This window comes from Mytilus trossulus, chromosome 2 (genome assembly GCF_036588685.1).
Source record: "Mytilus trossulus isolate FHL-02 chromosome 2, PNRI_Mtr1.1.1.hap1, whole genome shotgun sequence".
Classification (NCBI taxonomy): Eukaryota; Metazoa; Mollusca; class Bivalvia; order Mytilida; family Mytilidae; genus Mytilus; species Mytilus trossulus.
This window is the reverse complement of record NC_086374.1, coordinates 19,966,944-19,993,894: the sequence shown is the minus strand read 5'-3', so window position 1 is coordinate 19,993,894 and position 26,951 is coordinate 19,966,944. Positions and strand designations below refer to the sequence as shown.

Here is a 26,951-nt window from a genome sequence, read left to right as displayed (position 1 = left end):
GTTTCTGGGTGACAATGTGAATCCATGCCTTGTTTAGTTTCTGTGTGACAATGTGAATCCATGCCTTGTTTAGTTTCTGGGTGACAATATGAATCAATGCCTTGTTTAGTTTCTGTGTGACAATGTGAATCCTTGGGTGGCTAGTTAAGTTTCTGGGTGACAATGAGAATACATGTCTTGTTTAGTTTCTGGGTGACAATGTGAATCCATGCCTTGTTTAATTTCTGGGTGACACTGTAATCCATGCCTTGTTTAGTTTCTGTGTGACAATGTGAATCCTTGGGTGGCTAGTTAAGTTTCTGGGTGACAATGAGAATACATGTCTTGTTTAGTTTCTTGGTGACAATGTGAATCAATGCCTTGTTAAGTTTCTGGGTGACAATATGACTCCATGCTTTCTAAGTTCCTGGGTGACAATGTGAATCCATGTCTTGTTTAGTTTCTGTGTGACAATGTGAATCAATGCCTTGTTTAGTTTCTAGGTGACAATGTGAAGCAATGGCTAGTTTAGTTTCTGTGTGACAATGTGAGTCCATGGCTAGTTTAGTTTCTGTGTGACAATGAGAATACATGTCTTGTTTAGTTTCTGGGTGACAATGTGAATCCATGCCTTGTTCAGTTTCTGGGTGACAATATGACTCCATGCTTTCTAAGTTCCTGGGTGACAATGTGAATCCATGTCTTGTTTAGTTTCTGTGTGACAATGTGAATCAATGCCTTGTTTAGTTTCTAGGTGACAATGTGAATCAATGCCCTGTTTAGTTTCTGTGTGACAATGTGAATCAATGCCTTGTTCAGTTTCTGGGTGACAATATGACTCCATGCTTTCTAAGTTCCTGGGTGACAATGTGAATCCATGTCTTGTTTAGTTTCTGTGTGACAATGTGAATCAATGCCTTGTTTAGTTTCTAGGTGACAATGTGAAGCAATGGCTAGTTTAGTTTCTTGGTGACAATGTGAATCCATGGCTTGTTTAGTTTCTGGGTGACGTCTTGTTTAGTTTCTGGGTGACAATGTGAATCCATGCCTTGTTTAATTTCTGGGTGACACTGGAATCCATGCCTTGTTAAGTTTCTGGGTGATTGTGAATCCCTGGCTAGTTAAGTTTCTGGGTGACAATGAGAATCCGTCTTGTTTAGTTTCTGCGTGACAATGTGAATCCATGCCTTGTTTAATTTCTGGGTGACAATGTGAATCCATGCCATGTTAAGTTTCTGGGTGACAATGTGAATCCATGCCTTGTCTAGTTTATGTGACAATGTGAATCCATAGCTTGTTTAGTTTCTTGGTGACAATTTGAATCAATGCCTTTAGTTTCTGGGTGACAATGTGAATCCATGGCTAGTTTATTTCTTGGTGACAATGTGAATCCATGGCTTGTTTAGTTTCTGGGTGACAGTGTGAATCCACGACATGTTTAGTTTCTGGGTGACAATGTGAATCAATGCCTATAGTTTCTGTGTGACAATTTGAATCAATGCCTTGTTTAGTTTCTAGGTGACAATGTGAATCAATGCCTTGTTTAGTTTCTGGGTGACAATGTGAGTCCATGGCTAGTTTAGTTTCTTGGTGACAATGTGAATCAATGCCTTGTTTAGTTTCTGGGTGACAATATGACTCCATGCCTTTTCAAGTTCCTGGGTGACAATGTGAATCCATGTCTTGTTTAGTTTCTGTGTGACAATGTGAATCAATGCCTTGTTTAGTTTCTGGGTGACAATATGACTCCATGCCTTTTCAAGTTCCTGGGTGACAATGTGAATCCATGTCTTGTTTAGTTTCTGTGTGACAATGTGAATCAATGCCTTGTTTAGTTTCTAGGTGACAATGTGAAGCAATGCCCTGTTTAGTTTCTGGGTGACAATGTGAGTCCATGGCTAGTTTAGTTTTTTGGTGACAATGTGAATCAATGCCTTGTTTAGTTTCTGGGTGACAATATGACTCCATGCCTTTTTAAGTTCCTGGGTGACAATGTGAATCCATGTCTTGTTTAGTTTGTGGGTGACAATCTGAGTCCATGGCTAGTTTAGTTTCTTGGTGTCAATGTGAATCAATGCCTTGTTTAGTTTCTGGGTGACAATATGGCTCCATGCCTTTTTAAGTTCCTGGGTGACAATGTGAATCCATGTCTTGTTTAGTTTCTGTGTGACAATGTGAATTCATGTCCATACCAATATGACAAAATATTGCACGATAGATCACTTAATTCTTTTTACTGATTTGACATTTTATGAGGAACAGAGCAGGGACAAAGAATGCTTTTTTAGTACATCTGTTTATTCATCTTTTCATTTGAATTATATGGCTTAAGTCTTCAACAGTCAGATGGTAAATACATGTCAACTTAAAAATCCATCCAGTAGAGTAATATTTGACAGGTGTTCGATGCAAATGAGGACAAATAATGTTAGCTAGCTTTGTGAAACCATTTTACTTAATGTGATGCCCTACACAAGATATGTTCTCGGTTTTATGCATCGGTCTGTTCACAGAATACTAATGGGCGAGGATGTAAACAAATCAAATAAACTTCATAACTTTGCAAGGTTAGTAACTATATACTAAATACATTGGATTCACATTGTCACCCACAAACACTTTACTAGCCATGGATTCACATTGTAACCAACAAACTTAACATGGCATGGATTCACATTGTTACACAGAAACTAATGTGTTGTCCTAAGCCATTGTACAAAAGAGAAGGGATAATTGTTGTAATCTGTATCCTAGGGCTACAAAGTCTTCAAAAATATTGTGCCTATAAATGGCTAAATAAATAAAATTGAGAATGGAAATTAGGCATGTGTCAAAGAGCAGGAAATCCTCAAAAGCCACCTAGGGGGTCTTTAACATAGCCAGAAAACCTACATACCCTGAGGCTAGATTCAGCTGGCCCCTAAATAAAATTTTTACTAGTTGATATTCCCTAACTGTTGATTTACTGAAGGTCAAATGGCAAACCTGATAGACATCTGTCGATTAGTAACATCAAAAGAAATCAGTTAATATAAATAATTATTTATTTTGCAGTTTGACATGATAAATTTGATGCTCTTTAAATCAATAAATAAAATGACATGAGCTATCTACAAAAGTACAGAATAATATAAAATGTTGTGCTCTCTCTCATTCCATTATAAGAATGGTCACTCAGGTACTACAAAATGTTGCCAATATAAGTTTTGTTTAGGTTATATATAAACTCAATCAAACACATTGCTAATGACATAATAATTGTCTCTCTTAAAGAGAAAGTCAAACACAGTAATACATCATATGTTCTCATCATTGCAGTTTACCACATAACTCTTAAATATAACAAACTTTAGATTACAAACACTACTGATACAACACAATCAGGTCACATAGTGACTGAAGTTATATATCTAGTTATTCAGTGTTGAAATTAGAATTATCATTTTATTTCATTTTTATCAACCAAATCTAAATTTGAAACCTAAATAATCAGTCAGCGAAAAAAAAATGAGACTTTTACACCAAAATTAAAGAAAAATTGGTAATTTTGTTTGCCATATCTGTCTCCATGCAAGGTTAAACCCTTGGATTTTTTTATTGACAATTTTTTTTCAAAGTTTAGTAATTAATTCAATATTTGATCTAAGAGTTATTGTTTGTTAGCTATGTTTTTAATCTATTATGCAAACTTGATATTAGGAGACGTGTCATTAACATTCTAGAAATGATAGAAATAAATTATAGTGAATATAAAACTAACATAACAAAGTAAAAGTGAAAGTAATATCAGTTTTAACTGTCATTCACTGTCACTAACATTCAAAAGATAAAACAATACAAAACAAACAAAAGGTTACATTACTACAAGTTGTACTGGAAGATATCATTTACTTTGTGAAAAACAAATGTCTAATTTGACAAAATACTATCTTTACATATAGGAAATTTAAATGTTAGTTTCAATGTTAAAAAAATAATAATCAGTAAATCTGTGTTAAAGATCCTCATTTTAATTGAACTTTTTGAGAGAAAAACAAGAAATTTAAACATATCAAACTTAATTTTAAACATTTAAAAAACAAAATGCACATCTAAGCCATGCAGGATAAAACAATGCACAACATTTGGTTTTTACTCTTGGCACATGACTGATCTCACTGGAGGATAAATGAGTAAACACATCATACAAGCATTACTTACATTAAATGAGGAATATAACAGATATTAGGTTATTATTTGCCTTCCTGGACTAAATCGATGATCAGGGAATTAAGCTGTGATTTTTTTTAAAAAGAACAAGGTTAGAGAATTTCTTTAAAATATTAAGATTGATAAAAGTCATGTGACTGTCAAGATGGACATGCTTACTAAAACTTTAACATGTAAGGTAGAGGTGGTCCTGAGCTACCACATAAAGGTCAAATACTGACCTCGCATGTACAGGTCATTGAAATTCTTAATAAACCAGAACTTATTCCAAAATGTTTTTTCTCACTTGAAATGTTTCCTTCTATAGTAATAAATAATCTGATATCAAATTGTCAATATTTGAATACAGTGGATGGAAGCTTGGAAATTAATACATTTCTATTAAACACATCATGGCACATAAAAATGACAAATGCTATCATAATTAGAGCTTGTGAAAATCACATTCAAGTTTTACCCATCCCTCCAAAATTGTGATTTTTGAAAAGTTTGTGAAAAAACTTAATACCAAAACCCAATCGGTTACCCTCCTAGACTTATACAATACCATTTACATCTGATATATGTGATATAAGACAAACTTATATGTACCTTTCCCAAACAATATGTATTACTAGTTATATAATGCTTGCAAATGATTGGGTGACATGATTTGTAATGCTTAATACATACAAAAACAATACTTCCTAAACAATTATCAACCTTGTACAACCATATCTGACTTTCACTAATATTAAATATAAAAGATGTAATGGGAGACTTCATTAAGTCATTCAATGAAAAACATGAAAAAGATGTAAAGGGAGACTTCATTTTATAGCCATTTTATGTGAAAGATGTAACAGGAGACTTCATTAATCCATTCAATAACTTTCCCTTTCTTTTCAACACACACACTTAACATCAGTAATAAAGTAACTAAATACTTGTGGAAAACTCTTATTCAAGCGTGATCACCTTTACTTCTTCACACAATTTCAATAGAAACTAACATTTTAATATCAGAATAAAAACAAACACAACACATGTTTTTGTATCTCCTATTTCACCTTTCTTTCACAAGTATTTTGAAGCAATGAAATGCACAACTGGTTTGATTCTGTAAGTAAATCAGATCTACTTCAGGAGTTCTTAAAGTTCTAAATCACAGGACATATGACTTCTACTGGTTAATGCTAGTGAAGAACTAGACCAATCTACAATGAAAAACAAGATAAAGTTATTTCAAACAGAGTTTTTTTCCCCACTAACCATAGCCATTTTTACATAGTAAATGATGATAGTTAAAAGAAATCATTGGTAAATTTGACTAAGTAAACTAGTAACATATATGATCATCTTTTTTTTTTTAAACAAATGATTCTATAAATTAACATTTCTGACTTGTTAATTGTAAATATGTTGAGGATAATTTTATTTCAAACATAACTTTTTTAATGATCTTAATTGATTAGTTAATACTGTACTGTAGACAGGGTAAACACAATGACCCAAGAGTCTCACCTTTTCTGGATTCATCTGTGGACATTTCCAGTTATATAAATAGTATTGTAAGTTTCCATCTCCAATTCCAAACTTTAACTTCTCTAAAAACTGTTTGTTATCCATTAAATCTAAGGCATTAAAAACATCAAACCCCATCTAAAATAGAAAACCGTATTATATTAAGCTGTGGTATAACCCAAGTAGAATCTGGAAGAGTAAATTAAGCATTTATGTGTATATTTTATGTATGCAGTACATGTACTGAGATGCAAGATTAAAATTACAATTAATGTGCAGTGATTATTTGATTGCTTAATATCCAGTGAAAAATATCAGTGCTGAAAATGAAGTTTAAAATAAACTGTCTTTTCATAGTTCACTCCATAACAAAAACGAAGGCTTCAGAAATTTAATCATATTTTAAAAGTTGTGTTGTCTTGATTCTAAATCATGGAGGAGATGATACAGTTTTCTGTGGAAACAGAAAGGAGTGGAACATGAAAAATTCTCCTCAAATCAGCTATCTCTGTGGCAAACCAGCTCGGACTCCCATTTTGTCTTTTGGTATTGAACACTGAATATTGGTATTAAAAAAAATTAAAACGAACATTGTTTATGGTTAAAATGATGAGTTTGTGTGAAAAATTAAATGGCTGCAGATAATGTTAATCAAGTAAACGCCCAAGGGAGTTAAATTACACATAAAATACCTTTGAGTTGGTTTAAAAGTGACCATCAGAAACATATGTATATACTGAATTGAGGTGACTGCTAAGGAAAGTGTGACTGTATAGATATTCTACTACAATCATCTCTTAATACAAACTTACTGTCTTAGCTATTATAAGTGCATCCTGCATCAGGTCAAACCATGGTGTCTTACCACTGACATTATAAAATGAGTAGGCAGCTTTCAATGTCTTATGAACAGGATGGTGGACTACAGTAGATGGCAGAGTATAAAAACTAACAAAGTCTGTCACCTCACCATGTCTCTGAAAGTAAAAATATTTGGTCTTCAATTCACTAAAAAGACAACACTGTATTCAGTTTTTCAATAACAATATTTGTTGGCTTTCCCTAGCAGATTGTGTTAGCATTGGTAGTCATGACCATTGCAAGAGGTAGTGTCGTCTATCACCATAAAAAGTATAACAGCATGCACTCCATACAGAATATACAAAGTATCTCTCTATCTTCTGACAGAATATACAAAGTATCTCTCTATCTTCTGACAGAATATACAAAGTATCTCTCTATCTTCAGACAGAATATACAAAGTATCTCTCTATCTTCAGACAGAATATACAAAGTATCTCTCTATCTTCTGACAGAATATAACAAAGCATCTCTCTATCTTCTGACAGAATATACAAAGTATCTCTCTATCTTCTGACAGAATATACAAAGTATCTCTCTATCTTCAGACAGAATATACAAAGTATCTCTCTATCTTCTGACAGAATATACAAAGTATCTCTCTATCTTCAGACAGAATATACAAAGTATCTCTCTATCTTCAGACAGAATATACAAAGTATCTCTCTATCTTCAGACAGAATATACAAAGTATCTCTCTATCTTCTGACAGAATATAACAAAGTATCTCTCTATCTTCTGACAGAATATACAAAGTATCTCTCTATCTTCAGACAGAATATACAAAGTATCTCTCTATCTTCAGACAGAATATACAAAGTATCTCTCTATCTTCAGACAGAATATACAAAGTATCTCTCTATCTTCTGACAGAATATACAAAGTATCTCTCTATCTTCAGACAGAATATACAAAGTATCTCTCTATCTTCTGACAGAATATAACAAAGCATCTCTTTATCTTCAGACAGAATAAACAAAGTATCTCTCTATCTTCAGACAGAATATACAAAGTATCTCTCTATCTTCAGACAGAATATACAAATCTCTATCTTCAGACAGAATATACAAAGTATCTCTCTATCTTCTGACATAATATACAAAGTATCTCTCTATCTTCTGACAGAATATACAAAGTATCTCTCTATCTTCAGACAGAATATACAAAGTATCTCTATCTTCATACAGAATATACAAAGTATCTCTCTATCTTCAGACAGAATAAACAAAGTATCTCTCTATCTTCTGACATAATATACAAAGTATCTCTCTATCTTCTGACAGAATATACAAAGTATCTCTCTATCTTCAGACAGAATATACAAAGTATCTCTCTATCTTCTGACAGAATATACAAAGTATCTCTCTATCTTCTGACAGAATATACAAAGTATCTCTCTATCTTCTGACAGAATATACAAAGTATCTCTCTATCTTCAGACAGAATAAACAAAGTATCTCTCTATCTTCAGACAGAATATACAAAGTATCTCTCTATCTTCAGACAGAATATACAAATCTCTATCTTCAGACAGAATATACAAAGTATCTCTCTATCTTCTGACATAATATACAAAGTATCTCTCTATCTTCTGACAGAATATACAAAGTATCTCTCTATCTTCAGACAGAATATACAAAGTATCTCTCTATCTTCTGACAGAATATACAAAGTATCTCTATCTTCATACAGAATATAACAAAGCATCTCTCTATCTTCTGACAGAATATACAAAGTATCTCTATCTTCTGACAGAATATACAAAGTATCTCTCTATCTTCAGACAGAATATACAAAGTATCTCTCTATCTTCTGACAGAATATACAAAGTATCTCTCTATCTTCTGACAGAATATACAAAGTATCTCTCTATCTTCTGACATAATATACAAAGTATCTCTCTATCTTCTGACAGAATATACAAAGTATCTCTATCTTCATACAGAATATACAAAGTATCTCTCTATCTTCAGACAGAATATACAAAGTATCTCTCTATCTTCTGACAGAATATACAAAGTATCTCTCTATCTTCAGACAGAATATACAAAGTATCTCTATCTTCAGACAGAATATACAAAGTATCTCTCTATCTTCTGACAGAATATACAAAGTATCTCTCTATCTTCTGACAGAATATACAAAGTATCTCTCTATCTTCAGACAGAATATACAAAGTATCTCTCTATCTTCTGACAGAATATACAAAGTATCTCTCTATCTTCAGACAGAATATACAAAGTATCTCTCTATCTTCTGACAGAATATACAAAGTATCTCTCTATCTTCAGACAGAATATACAAAGTATCTCTATCTTCAGACAGAATATACAAAGTATCTCTCTATCTTCTGACAGAATATACAAAGTATCTCTCTATCTTCAGACATAATATACAAAGTATCTCTCTATCTTCTGACAGAATATACAAAGTATCTCTCTATCTTCTGACAGAATATAACAAAGTATCTCTCTATCTTCTGACAGAATATACAAAGTATCTCTCTATCTTCAGACAGAATATACAAAGTATCTCTCTATCTTCTGACAGAATATAACAAAGTATCTCTCTATCTTGACAGAATATACAAAGTATCTCTCTATCTTCAGACAGAATATACAAAGTATCTCTCTATCTTCTGACAGAATATACAAAGTATCTCTCTATCTTCTGACAGAATATACAAAGTATCTCTCTATCTTCAGACAGAATATACAAAGTATCTCTCTATCTTCTGACAGAATATACAAAGTATCTCTATCTTCATACAGAATATACAAAGTATCTCTCTATCTTCATACAGAATATACAAAGTATCTCTCTATCTTCAGACAGAATATACAAATCTCTATCTTCTGACAGAATATACAAAGTATCTCTCTATCTTCAGACAGAATATACAAAGTATCTCTCTATCTTCTGACAGAATATACAAAGTATCTCTCTATCTTCTGACAGAATATACAAAGTATCTCTCTATCTTCTGACAGAATATAACAAAGTTTCTCTAAAGTATCACTCTATCCATTACAGATTCAGAATAATTGACAATATTGAAATAAAAGCAGATCTTGTCTTACTAATCATTTTCTGTTTATAGTTTCTATCAATACGTTATACTTTTTAAGATATTTTGCAAAAAACTCAAAATTTAATCAAAAATCATCATCAAGTCATGAAAGGGCATTAACACCAATAATAAAGGAGTCAACTAATAATTTTTAGCCAAGTTGACTTAATTGCTTATTATATCCTGTACAAGTTTCTATCTATATCTATCATTATTTTGAAGATGATATGCAAAAAATGTTTATGAATAGCATGGAACTCATAAAAACTTTTCCAATATATCAAAGACACTAACTCTTGAATGGTAATTTACAATCATCCATGTATAGGTGGTAAGATTAGTAAAATATCAAGTAGTAAATATTTGCTTCAACTCAGAAAGAAATGACAAAGTAAATGTTTTGCTATAAAATTGTTTTAGATACATTGCTAAATCTTCTTTCTTACCTCAACTACAAAAGAATCAATTATTCCAGGTCTAGGTATAAACCAATGTCTAAATTCTTCTTCTGTAAATAAAGGTGCCAAATCAAACTTCAGTAAATACTGTAAAAGAAATTGTATGGTAATTAACAGTACATATAGAAAATATTTCATGTTTAGTCTTTATATATAACAAAAACACTTAATAAATAAAAGAAAACACACCCCATTGTAAAAATTCAAGTCATTGCATCAAGAAAAAAATTTGAAACTGATCTGTTAGGTGGTAATACTGTTGCATTGTTGTGTGTAAGTTCAACTTTTGATTGAGGCAAAATAAATAAGAGAAGGGAAATCAATTGGGACGCACAAGGGTAAACCTTATACATGAGTTTACTTACTGTAAATAATCAAAAATTGTTCAAAACTTTTATTTTAAGCACTCTTCAGTACTATATAATTTACTACTGCTTGGCTTGAACCAGTTTTGTTGTCTTTATGCTAGTATTGGACTTAAGAACACCTAAACTTCTCTTCACTGTATATTCCTATATGTTTTTTCACTTATTGAGATTAAGAAGGAAAGGGTTGAGATCGCACTCAACTAACTTGGTCAAACAAATTAACAAATTTACATAATATATAAACCTTCTATTATAACTTACCTTTTTCAAACATTTATAAGCTTCAGGAACATCTGTTGGTGTAAACTTCCTAAAACCAGGAGTTTTGGGAGCCTGAAACAGAAATTATGAATATAAATATTATGACAAATAAAAATATGTTGCATCATTACCTCCTGAATTGTAAGCCAAACAAACATTTTGAATTAACTTTTCTAGTTATAAAGACTTCTTTTCACCACTTGAATCTTAATTGAAAAATAGAGAAATTGAAAAACTCATCTGACATCAATTTAAATCAACAATCACCACTTGGGGTGTGTCACTTGCCTTCTCCAAAAAAATATCAGCAGAAATTACTAGGTTTATGTTCTGTTATTGGAAATTCCAAGGAAAAGAAATTGAAAATAATAGGTGGACAACTTCATGTCCTGTTGTAGGATCTTTGCATGTAATAATTCCTTTGTAGATTACCATTAAGTGTGACTCAGACAAGCCTGTAATAATTCCGTTGTAGATTACAATTAAGTGCGACTCAGGCAATGAAGACAACTATGATATTGATGACTAAGGACAACAGAAGTGATTCTTATGTGTCACTTGTGTTGTCAGGTGACACAACAAGTAGTATGTTGGAAACCAATGTTTTAATGTATATAACTTACATCAGGTAACTTGTAAAGCTTTAATGTTCTTTGCATTGTCATATTCCTACTTAAATGTGAAAACTTTACTTCAATTAATTTCCTAGGATTTAATGATCTATGCCAATATCTGAAATGTAAAACCAAAATGTCAAGTTAGTCACCAGTTCTACATCAAAACAATTACAGATTAATTTTTTTTGTAAAAATATCATTTCAAAGAATATATTATATTCTACAATGCCTTGCCTTTATTTCATGATTTAGAAGTTGAAGCGGAGTATCAGAATGTTTATCGTTATCAAAATTTTTTTTTCCTTCTAAATATATAAAAGGTTTAATACAAAATTAACCATAAATCAAATTCCTAATACATGCTGAAAAAGTAAAATAGAACTGTACTGACCTACAACATGCCACCGGTTTTGGAAGTACTACACCAGCTGTGTAAACAGCTTGAAATAAGCCATGTGTATGTACACGTCTGGTAATCTCTCTAATCAACACAGGAGCCACTCTCTTTGATCGTAACTTCTTGTGAACACACAAAAAATTGATTTCTACTAAATGTTTTGTTCTAAAAAGTAAAACAAAATTTCAAGATGCAAGATAAATACAAATGAGAAATGTTGATTTTCTGTGGTTTTACTTCAAATATTTTACAAATATTTTGAAAAGGAACTCAAAATCGAACAAGTGGATTTTCAGCAAATGTAATAATTTTCAAATATCACTTATCCTAAAACTATTGGTATTATATGTACAAAGAAACATACAGTTTATTTTGTTCAAAACATTTATCTAAACGCACTTATTTGTCATTAAATATTGACAGGAATGTTCAGGTTGGTAAATTTCTTAATTTATAAGACCAAAAATATCTGAATTTTATTAACCAAATTCTTATTATACCAATGTCTCATTCAAATATATCTAACTTAAAATATCATGGATAGAAATTCTGATTTTTTAATCTTAATTTTTAAGGGAATTACCTTTCATATATTTTAATATTTGCTGGAACAGCACTGATAAATCCTACAAGTTTTGCACTCTTCAAAGCTCGTACACCACAATGCCAATCTTTTCTCCAACCAGGAGGCTGTAATGCCCTGTAACATTAACAGATTCATGCCCTCATTATAAAAGAAGATATAAAAATCTTTTGTCCGCTCATTTCTTATAATTCAGAGACTGACATGATTAAATTCTGTCAAATGAAAATTAAAATATGCTAGACTTAAACATTATTGGAATTTTAAATGTAATCTGCTCTTAATTCTAGAAATATACAAATTTACAATCATAAGCTGAGCTAAGTTGGACGTTACATGATCTATATTGGAATCAAAAATGGTGAAATGAACCAGGATTGTAAATGTTGAGAAAAGTTATATTGTGGGTTTGAAAATCATTAAATTTTACACCCATAAAAATGAATCACAATACAGTAAAAGAAATCTGGTGATTATTGTATAATGGCTATTTTCTGATGCATAATAAAAACTTGCATGTTATCCTTGCTTTTTGTTGTAGGAATTCTTGAGTAATTAATTCAAATATGATATATCAACTTACCATTGTAAGAATTCTGGTGAGTAATCAAACCTAAACATGTTGTCATCATCTTCTACATAATTCTCATTCAGTAATGTGTACAATTCTTTTAACTGTTAAAAACAATTAAAATCATCCTTTTAAAAGTGAACATCAAAAATAATTTACAGATGCCAAGTCTGTTGTATAATTCAAAAATAAAACATATTCATACCATATGCAGCAAAGATGAAGATATTTCTAGCAGCTGATGTCTAGGTATATATTCATTTTCTTTGTCTCAACATACTGATCATTTAAACTGGAAACTCATAGAAAATTTATGCATGTACTATCCTGTTAAAGGAGCCTCTTGTTTGTTGGTGTGGTTCATGGGTGTTTCTAGTTTCTTGTTTTAAAATAAATAGACGCTTTGTTTTCCTGGTTGAATTGTTTAACACTAGTTACATTGGGGCCCTTTAGGGTTTGCTGTTCAATGTGAGCCAAGGCTTAGAGTTGAATGAGATTTTCACCTATATTATTTACATAAAATGCCAAGATGCAGAGATGTTGAGGTACATAAAGTGTAGTAGTTATAATTAAACTCTTCTCTTAGAGCCACACAAGTTTTATATTAATGTATTAATTTTCCTAGTACTCTGTGACATCTTACAATTAAAGGATCATTGAGATCTAGTGTATCCCACTGGAAACCTCCTGGTAATGAGTATGGATCCTGTCGGATTTCCTCAGTTGGTTTGTCAGTTTCTATCTCTTGGTTTTCTGAGGCCTGGATTTTCTCATCTAAAAAATGATATAAATGTACATACAAACATTGCTGAGTTTTAGTAAAGACTAAGAACACAAGATGGGAATATCCTTACTCAGTCCTAAAAATTAACAGTAATTAAAAATCTGACAAAACTAAATATTGAGAAAATATTTACCAATTGGTTTTCAATCTGATTAAATCAACAAAAATTATGCAAAATGCAGGGCTCACACTACTTCAGAATTATAGGGAGAAGTGACTTCTCTTTTTGAAACTGATAGGGAGAAGTGGTGATATTTGAAAGAGAAGTGCTCTTTCGCGCAGTGCGCTACAATGTTTGGATTATACAATAGCATGTATAGTATAAAGGGTCATATGTAAATAATGTTCTTTGTATAATGTTCAATTCATATCTGAGTATACAATTAAAGCAACATTTCAAATTAAAAGTTGTTAAGTTTTACTCAGTTTCTTGTGAGAAACTACCAATTAAATATTTAGTATCTAGCACTAAAAAAAATATTTTTTTATCTTAAAAAGGTAAAGAAATTATAATATTTCAATTACAATTTAATTCAAAACTATCATGACTATCTCGTGTATGAAAATCAGTGTTTTTCATAAAAAAAAAAAAAAAAGTTATTAAGCTGGGCCATAATATATTGATAATAGACTAGTATAATAGTCATGATAGTCTCAGAGTTAAACAACTTTAATCAATAGTTTGAAACAATCCATAAAAAATATAGAGAACTATATACACCAATCAATTAGATGTAAACAAAAGTCTTTTAATTCGTGTGGAATACGTAATTTTCCCCTTTGAAATCAATATTCTTCTGTCAGCTGTTCCATCCGTGCGTCCGGTTGAGATCAGTAGTTAAGAAATCGGTCAATGGCGGAGGAATGCAAGAAAATTTACAAAAATAAACGATGTTTGACAAGTTATTTGGAAGGGAATATTACGTTTATAATGCAATAAATGGATTAAACACTTACTGGAGGCAACTTGTATCAAGTTTAAATGAAGAAACAAACTTATTTTGCCGCCGAAATATAGGTTGATGTACGTTTTCGAGTAACAAACACCGGAACAAGCGGAAATGCACGAAGTGATAACAAGTTGTATTTTCATCAAATAACCTGCTACAGACTTCAAAGACAATGCTTCAACCTCTTTTCTTAGATAATGAATCGTTTATGTCTAAATTTCTTTAATATCAATAAAAAATTGATGTTTCATCAACTTGGTAAAAATTGAAAATGTCCGATGACGGAAGCGACTGAAAGCGAATATCGTCAAGAACAGGACGACTTCTTTTCGCTTTTGGGGGTCAGGGAAAGCGAAGTGACAGTCTGGAAAGCGACTTCTTCGCCTGGTAGCGTGAGCCCTGAAAATGTAGTATCAACCAACTGGTATCTCTTCATTTTGTTGGCTTGCTCAGAAAACCAACTACCTGGCACCTATCATACATTGACAACTTCAACAAGTGTAATATTCCTCAAAGTTGACCATAATTTTCAATTTTAATATCAAGCTACATATGTTTCCTCTTATCTATGAATGCTTGTCAATCACAGTTTTATGTTAGAATCTAAAAATCATCAAATTAACTACAATTAACTGCCAATATGTGTACCCTAATATAAGACAAGTTTGTATCAGTTTAAATATAATGCTGATTGAGAAAATGATTTGAACTAAAAGCAATTCTTATGCAATTGTATAAACATACTTATTTTAGGAACAGGTTGTGTTTCCCAAAACTGGTACCTCTTCTTGCTTGCCTCTTCCATGCTTTTTGGTGCTCCTTGTGAGGAAAGGGTCAACAATTCTACTGCTTTCTGGATTCTTTGAAGTTTCAAAGTCGACGGCTGTAAATAAGCACAGTAGAAAATAAATGTATAAATTAATTAAATTTACTTGACAAGATATACGTACACGTACATTTGTAGAAACTTCTGAAATTTATATAAAACAATAGGCATGAGTGTGTTTTAACAAGGCAGATGATTAAAACATAACAGAAGACACTGATCTGGCTCCTTTTGCAGTTCAAAAAATTTATAATGTTTTAATCTCAGTTATCCAATAAAATAACTAATTTTTCCTTCACTACAAATTAATTTAATAACAAAATTAAGACTTTGATACACAGTCATATAATGTTAACATTTCCTCTGCTGCAAATTTGAATTAGAATAAAGAACATTGACTGCTATAAATGAACAAAATAAAGAGTGAACATCATTATCATGGAAGGAATTTCAATTTTTTTGGTAGGCAACGCTGGCTTAGCATCTGCTTTTAATATATCATTTATCATTTAAACAACACAAAGTGTTTTACATCCATGAAGGTACATGCAGGTTAATCATTGCTATCTGTTTATTCTGGTATAATTTTAGGTAGACTCCATCTACCAATCTACCATTAATTTCACACACTGAACATATATCTTTATATACACTAAATACTCACATCAGGTGCATTTTCTGAAATAGGACCAGATGCTCCACCAGCATTCATAAGAACTTCATCATTCTCTATATCTCTCTTCCCTTCTCCTGAACCTTTAGATCCTGATCCTTGACTCTCGGAATCAGCCTCCATTCCTGAAGTTTGATCTGATTTGCTTGAGATGACAGGCAATCTATTGGCATTAGGGATATGTGTTTCATCATCATCATTCATCATCTGACCATCTGAATCCCCACTTGATCTTTCTATATCCTTATGCTTTCTTTTCTTTAAATATTTTTTATGTTTCTTCCTGGATGCTACATCTAATCTCCTATAAAGTAAATATTCTTTAAGTTAGCCCATCTTTTTCAAGCCATTCTATTGAAATATCTTAAAACATTCACAATACATATTTACACGTATGTATTTGACTATGCAAGATGAATTTTCAAGGCAATGATGCTTCAATGATATCCATCTGTAAGAGGGTTATACCAGTATTGCAATCAGCTAGTACAGGAGATCTGGAATCTATAGCATTTATTCTATTATATTATTTAGGATACATGTACATTAAGATCTATATCAAGATATAATTTTTTTTGTGAAAGTAATGTAAAATATTTAGTCATATCAAAGTGGGGCGTGAATGACTTGGGTCTAATTGACTTCAGTCTTGGGGACAGAATGACCTGATTTCTTATCAATAAATGGGCTCATTGCAGGAAGTTTGGCAATATTGAATTAGGGGGAAGATTTTTATAATGGAGGTAAAAAATGGTGTAAAAAGTACAAGAAAACATCAGACATTAAAACAGAGCAGTTGCTTGGAAACATGCATAGGATTACCCATACTTTCATACTATTTCCACCTCTTTAAAAAAATCTGCCCCAGATCCATTATGACTAAACTACCTGTGAAGAGCACTAAAGACTACAGACTTTGTGGATGTATTCTGTAAATCCGACAGGCCCATAGCAAGGAATTTCAAAAGGGGGTTTGTTTGACTCACAAACTCGACTTTAAGTCACAATTCGAACAGAACATTGACTTTAACAGTGCTTATTTGTTTTCAAGGGGGGGTTGATTGAACCCCCTGAACCCCCCTGGCTACGGGTATGTCCGGGTCTGTTCGTGCCCATTCATGTTTGGGTGTGAATGTGCAAGGTGCAAAGGTGTAGGGTGAGAAAGTGTATTGAGGGCGAACCGACCTGATACCGTATTCTTTATTCTACTTCTACTTCATAATGACTGCCTTCAACACCTTGAAGTTTACGTCACTTGTACTGTGCATTGCTTTGTGAAGACATATATATTGTATACAGTGAAATATAACAAATTTGTGATTATGAACTTAAAACAAAAATTTTACATAGCGGTAGTGCATAATTTTAATTTATTATTTTTAAATATTTAGATAAAACTATGTGTATCGCTGTTGAAACTGTATGGTCTCCCATGTAAATATCAAAGTCTTGCGTGTACAATTTTCACTCTGGTAAAGAACTCACTTGTACTTCAAATATCTTATCTATAGGTGGCAAATTTACTCAACATATTTAATTGTAAACTACATCTGAAAATCACAAACTTGCCAGCTCATCTATTTATATATCTGATCTATGCATAATAATTTTCTTGCATAATAATTGTACTCTTTGCAAAGATCAGAAGAGGAGATTTAATGTGTCAGTAATTGGTCACAAAACGAAAATATCTTATTTTCACATTAGGCCGGAAGAACATTACATACTTCCGAAGGGTTTTTTTTAAAATATTTTTGGTGTAGGGTCTATCAAGTTTTCAGGTTGCAACCAACAAATTTTCAATAATTCATTTATGTTTGGGAGTTCGGCTGTTACATAAGTAATGTACCCTTGTTCAGACGCTTCGTCTTCCTCAACATCTGCATCTGCAGCGCTCAGATCTTGCTCTTGATCTGAGCTCATGTCATACAGAGAATCAGCATCCGCCATGCTGCAAATTTCTATCACTGTTGCAGTTAAATTATTGGTCAATATTATAAACTTAGAAACATTTTATCAAAAATGTTGTATTTAAATTTAAAATATTTTTTACATATATTCTAAAAGTAAAACGAGTTTATGCAGATAAATTATTATTTATTTTGGAAAGTAGACCCGCAGACGAAATAAGGAGTGCGCATGTGTAAACTGCTTGACAACATAACGCCAAAAATCACTTTCACCTTTCCCAGTAGGAAAATATTCATCGATAGAAATGTCTCACCACAACAGCAAGCGTCAAGAACAAACAAAGCTGATAGAAAAACTAACAAAGAAGCACACTTGTAATTGTATGTCATTCTATGATTCATTTTGTTGTTGTAAATACCTTTATTGGCTCACTTTATAATTTCCAGAGGAACTTGGGAAGAAAGATAACTACCCATAGCAAAATCGCCTAGACCAACTCGCCGTACTTCCCACCCACTAACTTGTCCCACTTGTTGGCCTACTCTTATTTACCGACCAGCACCACTAAGCGCTATTTGGCCGCCACATCACATCTGAGGGGGGGAGGACTTGAATCCGGGTCCGTCCACCCTGATACCTGTTTGCCCCAAGTCCGTTCGCCCTGATTTTATGTTTTAGTACAGTGTTGCGTTGTGTGTATTTAATTGAATGTGTTGAAGTCAGTCTACAATTCGGCCGAAAATTTATGATGTATCATGTTGTTTATAGCTATAGCTGCTACTAGGACTAGGTTATAAGTTTCTGTACATTCACTAAATTGAATTACTATTAGTAAAACAAATACTAAAAACACAGTCACACTGCTGTACATTGATCACTTGTCATCAGTGTTTTACCCATCCAAGCTGACTATTTTATTTTGAGAAAAATGTTATTTTCATTATTAATCCATCAAAGACAATTCATATAACAATCAGTGATATCAAAGATTTCAAATGATACCTTATCAGCAATCAGTGATATCAAAGATTTCAAATGATACCTTATCAGCAATAAAAATTCCATCAACAGTAATTAAAAGTAATTAGAAAATAAAGTGTAACAATGCAGCCAAGAATTTTATTTAATTAATATAAATTTGGCAAATATTCTGTATTCAACTTTTAATAGATATTCATAAATTTCAATATATATAAATTTTTATTTCGTTCATTAATGTAACATATACATATCATAAATGGATATAGGGCGAACGAACCCAGGGCGAACGGACTATCAGGGTGAACAAACTCAGTGCGAACGAACCTAGGGCGAACATGTAATCAGGGTGAACGATCCTGATACCGAAGGTCTCGGGCTCTGGTGTTTTTAAGCTTGGGATTGATCCTTTTGGAATCCAAAATTCTTTTTTTCGAATTTCAATATGGCGGGATTTAAATTTCTTTAAATTCAAAACCTCTGAATTTCATGTTTTTTAGCCCGGGATTGCAGTGACTATACAACAAATTGGTTTTGTTAGTGTATGCATACCTGCTTCTTGTTTAACCGTAAAATTTCATGGGATCAGGTAAATTAAATGTTGGATTGTCGTAATTAGTGAATAAATTGAGGATTGATCATAAATTTTCTAAATATTTATATAGTACATGTAAGTGAACAGTTTTTCTCAGTTAATAGACAGTCTCTAAATGGGAGAGTGTGATTAAACTGATTGTGAACATGATAAATTACTTCAATTAGAACAATCTAAATCAATTGCAGCTTTGCATGTGGAGAAAAAAAAAACATGGAAACAGAAAAATCTTAGACTAATTAAAGTTTACCAGACTCAATTTTTCCTATATTAAAAAAAATATTTACAGTATTCTTTAAGTGCGCGTTTACATTTTATTTCTAAAACTGTATTGTATTTTAAACATGGCCTAGTGCATGTAGCTAGATATAGGTAAAGGGATATTTTCAACAGTACAATCAAACTTGTAATTTTGGTTTGTGGTCATGCTTAAAAGGTAAATCAAGTGTCCATATAAGTAGAAGGAAAAAAATCAGTTTGACCAGATAATTCAATCATTATCATTAAATCTGATGCACCATCTTCAAATATGAATCATAGTCTACTATGACAACCTCAACAGAAAGAAGTATGCTTGTAGTGTAACTATAGGGCTATCTGATTTTACTTTTTTATAATGACATTATTAAAAAATTATTAATTCTTCCACTTTTTACATCATTTAAAAGTATGCATTTCTTTTCAGTTAAGAAGCATGAGATTGAGAAATTGATTTACATGTACCAAGAGCTGGTGAAAAATTCTCCTCCATCATATAAAATTGACAGATCCAAGTTCCGAGACTTACTCCATCAACACTTTGAAATGACTGATGATATTCTGTTGGATAGAGGTATAATGTATGACAAGTGTAGCCTTACACATTTAAGTTTTTCAGTATTTTATTTTATCAGCCAAAACAAACTTTAAACAAGAAGTTACACAATCCAAATTTCTGGTGAAAAAAAGAATTGTTGAAAGAAATATTCACACTGTCAGATGGTGGGGTTATAGTTAGTTTTTATATACATGTAGATTCCCATTGAACCATACCCCTTTACATTGCCTCATATCTATGTAATGTTCCTTATTCTGGAGTTGTACAAAGGGGACTAGCCATTTAACTATAGAAAAGAAAAGAAGTACAATATGTTTTACCTTTAACAAAAAAAGAGATGCAGGGGAAGGTTGAAAAAATAAATATCCAGGATTTATAGGTTATAAGGTTATATAGGTTATAAGATATGTTGATGCCAGGCTTCATTTAAACCAAAAAAATACTTATACTTCTGAAATCTATAGCCCCCTATAAAAGTAAATGGTCAGTACTGAAATGTTTTGACTGCATAAAAAAATTTGCAGCATAGTTCTTAAGGAATTCATATTCGAATTCTATTCATACAGGCCACACAGTTTGAAAAAATACTTAATATTGTAAGAGATAAAAGTTGCACTGAGTGGTGCAGGCCCCCAAACCCATTAACATTTCAAATGCGTCCTTCCTCCTTACAGGGATTGTCTCATTATTATTCAATTTTTTGTCTGCACATTGATTTATAAAAAAATATGGCAGCCTGTCGAATTGTTTAACCACTGACACTGGTTCCCATGGGTCTGTCTTGAAACATTCTGTAATTCTCAAGACAAAGTTGAAAACTGGTTTTATTAATATTTGCTACATCATCATCTGTGATTTCATCAACATTGATTGAATCAATTATGTAAATACCCCAATGGTTTGAATCATGTCAATTGAAGTATTAAAAAATTCTTCAAATTAAAAGCAATAAAATTTTCCCAGTCTAGTGGATTTTCAAGGGTTGATCTGTATACTGCAAACAAACAATATTTTGATTTCTAATATTGTGCTTATTTTTATTTGCATAAATACAAGCATGTCATGTTATAACATTAAAAACAAGAAAAAATTATAACAGTTATCTCCCATCTTAATTTTTAAAGTGTTCTACTCAGTACTTTCAAATGACTTTTACTACTTTTCTCTTAAGATGAATAATGATGTGTATGAAAATCACACTTATTTGTACAAATATTTAGTTTTCAGAGCTTTTGATCAAGACAGTGATAATTATATCAGCCAGGAAGAGTGGGTGACTGGATTATCTACCTTTATTGATCAGTCAGAACCTGAATCTGTCATAAAATGTAAGTCAACATCAGTCTGTTCAGTCTGTTATTGCATGAATATAACAGCCACAGATCTGTCTGTAAACTTTGTTTTTAAAGTAATTCAATATTGTTACGTTAAAATATGTTTGTACTATAATAGATATAGGTAGATGTGGTATGAATGCCAATGAGACAACTCACCATCCAAGTCACAATTTGTAAAAGTAAACCATTTTAGGTACAAGTACGGTCTTCAACACAGACCCTTTGCTCACACTGAACAGCAAGACTATAAAGGGTCCAAAAATTACCTGTAAAAAATTGTAAAACCATTCAAACAGGGAAACTAACAGTCTTATCTTTTTCAACAAATATTTCATGAAATGGAATATGAATAATAGCAACCTAATGTCACAAATAACCAGGAAATATCATGAGGTCAACATTCACAACATTCAACAACAATGTCATTCAACAAATATAATGACCAATTTTAAGAGAAACCCAAAAATTGTTCAAAACCTTATTCTAAATGACAAAGTATTCATTCAATAGGACATGGGATATAACAAAAGACAACTGTCCTTGGTGAGATTCCTGAATTAGGACAGGCACATGAACAAGTTTGTTCACATCTCATCACTCCCCATATTTTAATCTTGATCAATGGATTATTCAAAGAGTATAGAAAAGGACAAACAATAAAATAGGTACAGACAAAGCTCTTACCTGTATAATATTTGGTTTAAAAGACAGGTAAAATGTCTCAGGAATTATAAGTTCTCCACATATTTGGCCTGATTGTCTGTTAGAATAGTTTAAATATATAATTACAATTTCGTTTTTTTCATTATTCAATTGAAGACAAATTTTTACCACTCATAGTTGTAAATAACACCTATTTTAATGTATTTACAGTTTGTTTTATGGTGTATGATTTAAATGGAGATGGATACATATCAAGAGAAGAAATGTTCCAGCTTCTGAAATACAGCTTAGTAAAGGTTAGTTTAGACAAAGGACTAGTAGTTTGTATTAAGGCAGAGCTGTGGCAATATTCATAATTTGTCCTCCATGTGAAAACACCATATATATATTGCATAAATGTAATGTAAACAAAAATCTATGACTATTAGAAGTGATGTAAGACATGTATCTATTCTTAAATTTGACTGAGCTTGACTGACTGCTGATAAAGATGTAAACACTATTTAGTTGATATATATATAAATAAGATATAGTATGAGACAACTCTCCACAAGAAACTAAATGACACAGAAATTAACAACTATAGGTTACCCTACAGCTTTCAACAATGAGCAAAGTCCATAGCGCATAGTCAGTATGCAAAAAAACAGAATTTCCCGCGAATTGGCTTTTCAGAAAAACATTTTTTTTCTCCTAAAATCCATTTCAGCATTTGAGATTCCATTACCTTTGTATGTCTGTCTGGCAGGGTTTATTTGACCTTTAACACAATCTCCTGGTTTATAAATCAAAGTAAAGTTGTCATGGTTATTTTCATTTTTCATATACTATAAGCAATAGGCAAACCATTTTCAGTGTATATAAAGATTGCATTATGTTCATGTTGTTTTGTAGGGTTCATCTGGCCTTTGGCTTGGACTTGTTTTTATGTTTTTTTGTTCAATTTTCATTATAAGTTCTGTTTATCATGTATAGATAACCTTAGCTGTATTTTGCAAAACTTTCAGGAACTTTAGTTCTCAATGCTCTTCAACTTTATATTTTATTTGGCCTTTTTAACTTTTTTGGAATCGAGCATCACTGATGAGTCTCTTGTGGACGAAATGTGCGTCTGGCGTAAATACAAAATTTAATCCTGGGGTTGAAGTTGTAAAACTTTGCTCAGTGCTCGGAGTACAAATATCATGCTCAAAACAGGAAGTCCAATGTTTTCATTGAGTACAAAAAAACAGACTCGAAAGTTTTATGACTTCAAGGCCTGGTATCTACGATGAGTTAATTTATCCCAGATACTATGAGCAAAAGTCTAAATATTCAGTGATAGGTATGAAATTCAATCATGATATGTGAAAGTATTAGACTATTAGTCAGTGTCTGTAAGATCAGTCATTTGTTTATTTTTTAAGTTGATACTCCCAATTTAACCTTAATCTTGGTCTTTAGAGGTATTGTGAAGATTAGTACATTTGATAATTCTTTTTTTCAGCAAACACATGATGAAGATTCAGATGAAAGTATTAAAGAGTTAGTAGAATTGATTCTAAAGAAATTGGTAAGCTATAGTTGGTATAATATTGTCAAGGTTGTTCCCAGTATAAGTTTTATATATTTATCTGGAGTCACATACATTTTATTTATATTTTCAAATTTTTATTTTTTTTAGTAAACTATTTCATTTTAAATTCTTAAGTCCTAAAATTATGCTGCTTTGCTTATAAAATAAATATTTTAACAATTCAAATATAAATGTATCTTTTATGACATTAATGTTAAGAAGCACTGTTCTTAGATACAGTCTTACAAAATCATATGTTAAAGAAATTCATAATACATGTGTATATTTAACATACAAATGATCTTTTTAAATGCATGTTGAAATGTTACCATATTGTATATTCTTGACAGGATCGTGACCATGATGGCAGAGTTTCATTAACAGATTTTACCACATCAGTGAAAGAGGAACCATTATTGATAGAGGCCTTTGGTACATGTCTCCCTTCACAAAAAGTAAGAAAGATTTTTTATACAAAGATGTTCATTAATATGAGAAAATCATTTGTTTTTATTTTCTGAACACCTTTTATAGTACCGGGTATTGATGTTATAGGGTAAATTTATAAACATGAATGAAGATTTTACATTTGCACTATTGAATTATTTGGTCAAATTTGCACCTTCTTTCAACTATTCTCAAGACATTTTAGGTAAAAATATATTTGAGCAGCTACTTTTTTCAGTGATTTCCATTGCTTAAGCATATAAGTAAAGATCAATACATCTATTGCAATTTGCAATAAGCACAATTATGCTATAGCACATTTAAATTGCAACATCATCATGTGCAAGCAACATGAAATTTATAATAATATATAGTTATAAAAAACAGCTGATAATATAGATTTTACATTATAACAAGTTTCAATGAGATAGACTAACGCAGAATCAAAATATAGGGAAAACTTGCAAACAGGTGACATTTCTCAAATATGTGAGTTTAGTATCTTTTCTTATATGAGAAAATATAGGTAAAAAAATCAGAGACTAGAGTCTTTGATCATAACAACATTTTGAAAGAATAATTTGATTTCTTTTACAGATGAGGGACTGTTTCAGAACACTGATTTGTGAAGGACAAGCAAAGAAACTGTGATATTGATGGCTATGTGACAATCATTGTTATTTAATTGTTATTATGAAATAAAATCTGCTAGCTAATTAGTAGGTGCAATACTCTGCACTGATGATTTTAAATTCACTTGTAAATGAAAAATTGTATTCTTTCTGCATTTGACAGTAAATTAACAACAATTAGTGGCAGATTTTGATGGGTCATTGTTTTTCCTAAACCCACAGATGAATTCAAATGGTTTAAATGAGTAATAAGGTCATTAATATACCCAAATAGTGCAAATGCTGTATTTGATACAATTGGAATCGTCAGTTGTAAACTATTATTGTAATTTTTTATTGACAAATGAAAAATATTTATAAAATATATATACTATTAAATTAATTTGTATTGCAATAATATTTGCTAGTTTGGTGATTTTTTTAAATTAGCAGAAAAAATATTATGCACATATTTTTTAAGTCATCTTTCTTATTGTCTTATGTTTTATAAATGTTGTAGGTCCATGCAATGGTCTTAATTTTTTTTTTATTTAGATCTGAAATATTCTATTAAAGGAATCGAATTTTAATGGTCTAAAACTGCCAATTTTACTATTTGGTAAATAACTTTCTACTTTTGAAAAGTGCTTCATATTTCTTGATACTGACCTTACTAAGCTCTCATGTTTTTTTTGGCAATATGGTATATTTCCATATGCTTTTATGTTTATTTCATATTTCAAAGTTATTTGTATTAGTCCAACAGCTATTTATTTGTCTATTGTAGCCCAAGTGTAAATATATTGTAGCTTGGTTGCAGAGTTATCTCCCATCTGTAGTACATTTTGCAATATAGCGCCTAAAAATAATATGTTTGGAATAATGCTAGAGATTTCACTTCACATAACATTAATTTTGACTATTAAAATTCAGAAGATTAGAAAACAATACATCCAAACAAAACATAAGATATTACTGATCTACTGTTTTTGTGTTCTTAATTTTTCATGTAACAATTTATTTATTTACAGTATCTATGACAAAATGATTTATTACTCTAGAAGACATCTTACTTGATTAATAACAATTAACAGTTGCATATATTTATGATATTTGGAGATGTTAAATGACATTGAATGCTTTAATGTTAATCTGCAATTTTAGATGTTATACATTCCATACAATAATATTATCCATACATGTAACTTTATATTTTCTGTAAATAGTCACTTTATATGTGTTCTGCACAACTTTAGGTTGTACAATATTATTTGATATTTTACACAGTTCTATATTTTACTCTTAGATTTCTGCCTATCTTTATTAAATTTATTGATAAAGTTTATAATAGTTCTGTTTTTTTTTCTGCCAGAAATTATTACATTAAACCTTTAAATATAATAAATAGTTCACATAATGTAAAGCCAGAAAGCTTTTCTCGTCACTTGGCAACTTTCATCCATTCTTAAACATATTTAGATATAGAAATATACATGATCCTTTGAGGTCCATTTTGTTACATGTAATTTACTCCTGAAAATAAATCTGATAGCTACTCTACTTTTCTCATCACTGGGCTTAGTCTTCTGTTTGTGTTAATCCAAACTTGGCCACACTCATCATGTGGGAATCTAGTAAAAAATGAAATGTGTTCAATGTCCATGGCCTTCCAACCAATATCACCAACACTGCTAAAAATAGAAATAGGGATAAAATGCATCTTTTTTCAGGTCTTTGTGGCAGGGTGTCTGTCCCGCTTCAGGTTAAAATTTTAGGTCAAGGTATTTGTGATGAAGTTGAAATCCAATTTACTTGAAACTTAGTACACTATGCTATGTTCTTTCTAATTGAAATACCAAATATGATTTTTGACACCAATTTCATGGTCAACTGAACATAGAAAATGAAAGTGGGAGTTGGGCGTCTG

At 31.3% G+C, this 26,951-nt stretch overlaps 2 protein-coding genes across 3 annotated transcripts; one reads left to right on the top strand and one right to left on the bottom strand.

Annotated features, from left to right (window-relative positions):
- Positions 1 to 4,730: 4,730 nt before the first annotated feature.
- On the bottom strand, positions 4,731 to 18,137 carry LOC134706703 (glycylpeptide N-tetradecanoyltransferase 2-like). 2 transcript variants are annotated; one of them, XM_063565881.1, is made up of 13 exons: positions 17,960 to 18,137; positions 16,102 to 16,414; positions 15,356 to 15,494; positions 13,521 to 13,651; positions 12,890 to 12,981; positions 12,307 to 12,423; positions 11,718 to 11,888; positions 11,333 to 11,441; positions 10,710 to 10,781; positions 10,069 to 10,167; positions 6,504 to 6,668; positions 5,692 to 5,829; positions 4,731 to 5,384 (listed from the first exon to the last, which is right to left on the bottom strand). In XM_063565881.1, the coding sequence occupies exons 1-13, from the start codon at positions 18,058 to 18,060 to the stop codon at positions 5,364 to 5,366; spliced, it is 1,668 nt and encodes a 555-aa protein (XP_063421951.1). In that variant the 5' UTR covers positions 18,061 to 18,137; the 3' UTR covers positions 4,731 to 5,363. The 2 variants fall into 2 exon arrangements, with proteins under 2 accessions (XP_063421951.1, XP_063421952.1); XM_063565882.1 differs by having other exon boundaries at positions 16,102 to 16,411; positions 17,960 to 18,094.
- A 69-nt stretch (positions 18,138 to 18,206) lies between these two features.
- LOC134706704 (calaxin-like) lies at positions 18,207 to 26,372 on the top strand. The gene is made up of 7 exons (XM_063565883.1): positions 18,207 to 18,401; positions 20,280 to 20,426; positions 21,632 to 21,739; positions 22,622 to 22,707; positions 23,898 to 23,963; positions 24,317 to 24,421; positions 25,011 to 26,372. The coding sequence occupies exons 1-7, from the start codon at positions 18,326 to 18,328 to the stop codon at positions 25,062 to 25,064; spliced, it is 642 nt and encodes a 213-aa protein (XP_063421953.1). The 5' UTR covers positions 18,207 to 18,325; the 3' UTR covers positions 25,065 to 26,372.
- Positions 26,373 to 26,951: the final 579 nt, after the last annotated feature.

Bases quoted from the DNA above. Each gene is read 5' to 3' on its own strand.
- LOC134706703 (XM_063565881.1), bottom strand. From the start codon at position 18,060: ATGGCGGATGCTGATTCTCTGTATGACATGAGCTCAGATCAAGAGCAA. The intron at 11,889-12,306 runs GTAATTCCCTTA...TTTACTTTTTAG, and splicing joins AATATTAAAATATATGAAAG to AACAAAACATTTAGTAGAAA. The intron at 10,782-11,332 runs GTAAGTTATATA...TTTCTGTTTCAG, and splicing joins AGCTTTACAAGTTACCTGAT to GCTCCCAAAACTCCTGGTTT.
- LOC134706704 (XM_063565883.1), top strand. From the start codon at position 18,326: ATGTCTCACCACAACAGCAAGCGTCAAGAACAAACAAAGCTGATAGAA. The intron at 18,402-20,279 runs GTATGTCATTCT...ATTTCTTTTCAG, and splicing joins AAAGAAGCACACTTGTAATT to TTAAGAAGCATGAGATTGAG. The intron at 21,740-22,621 runs GTAAGTCAACAT...ATGTATTTACAG, and splicing joins ACCTGAATCTGTCATAAAAT to TTTGTTTTATGGTGTATGAT.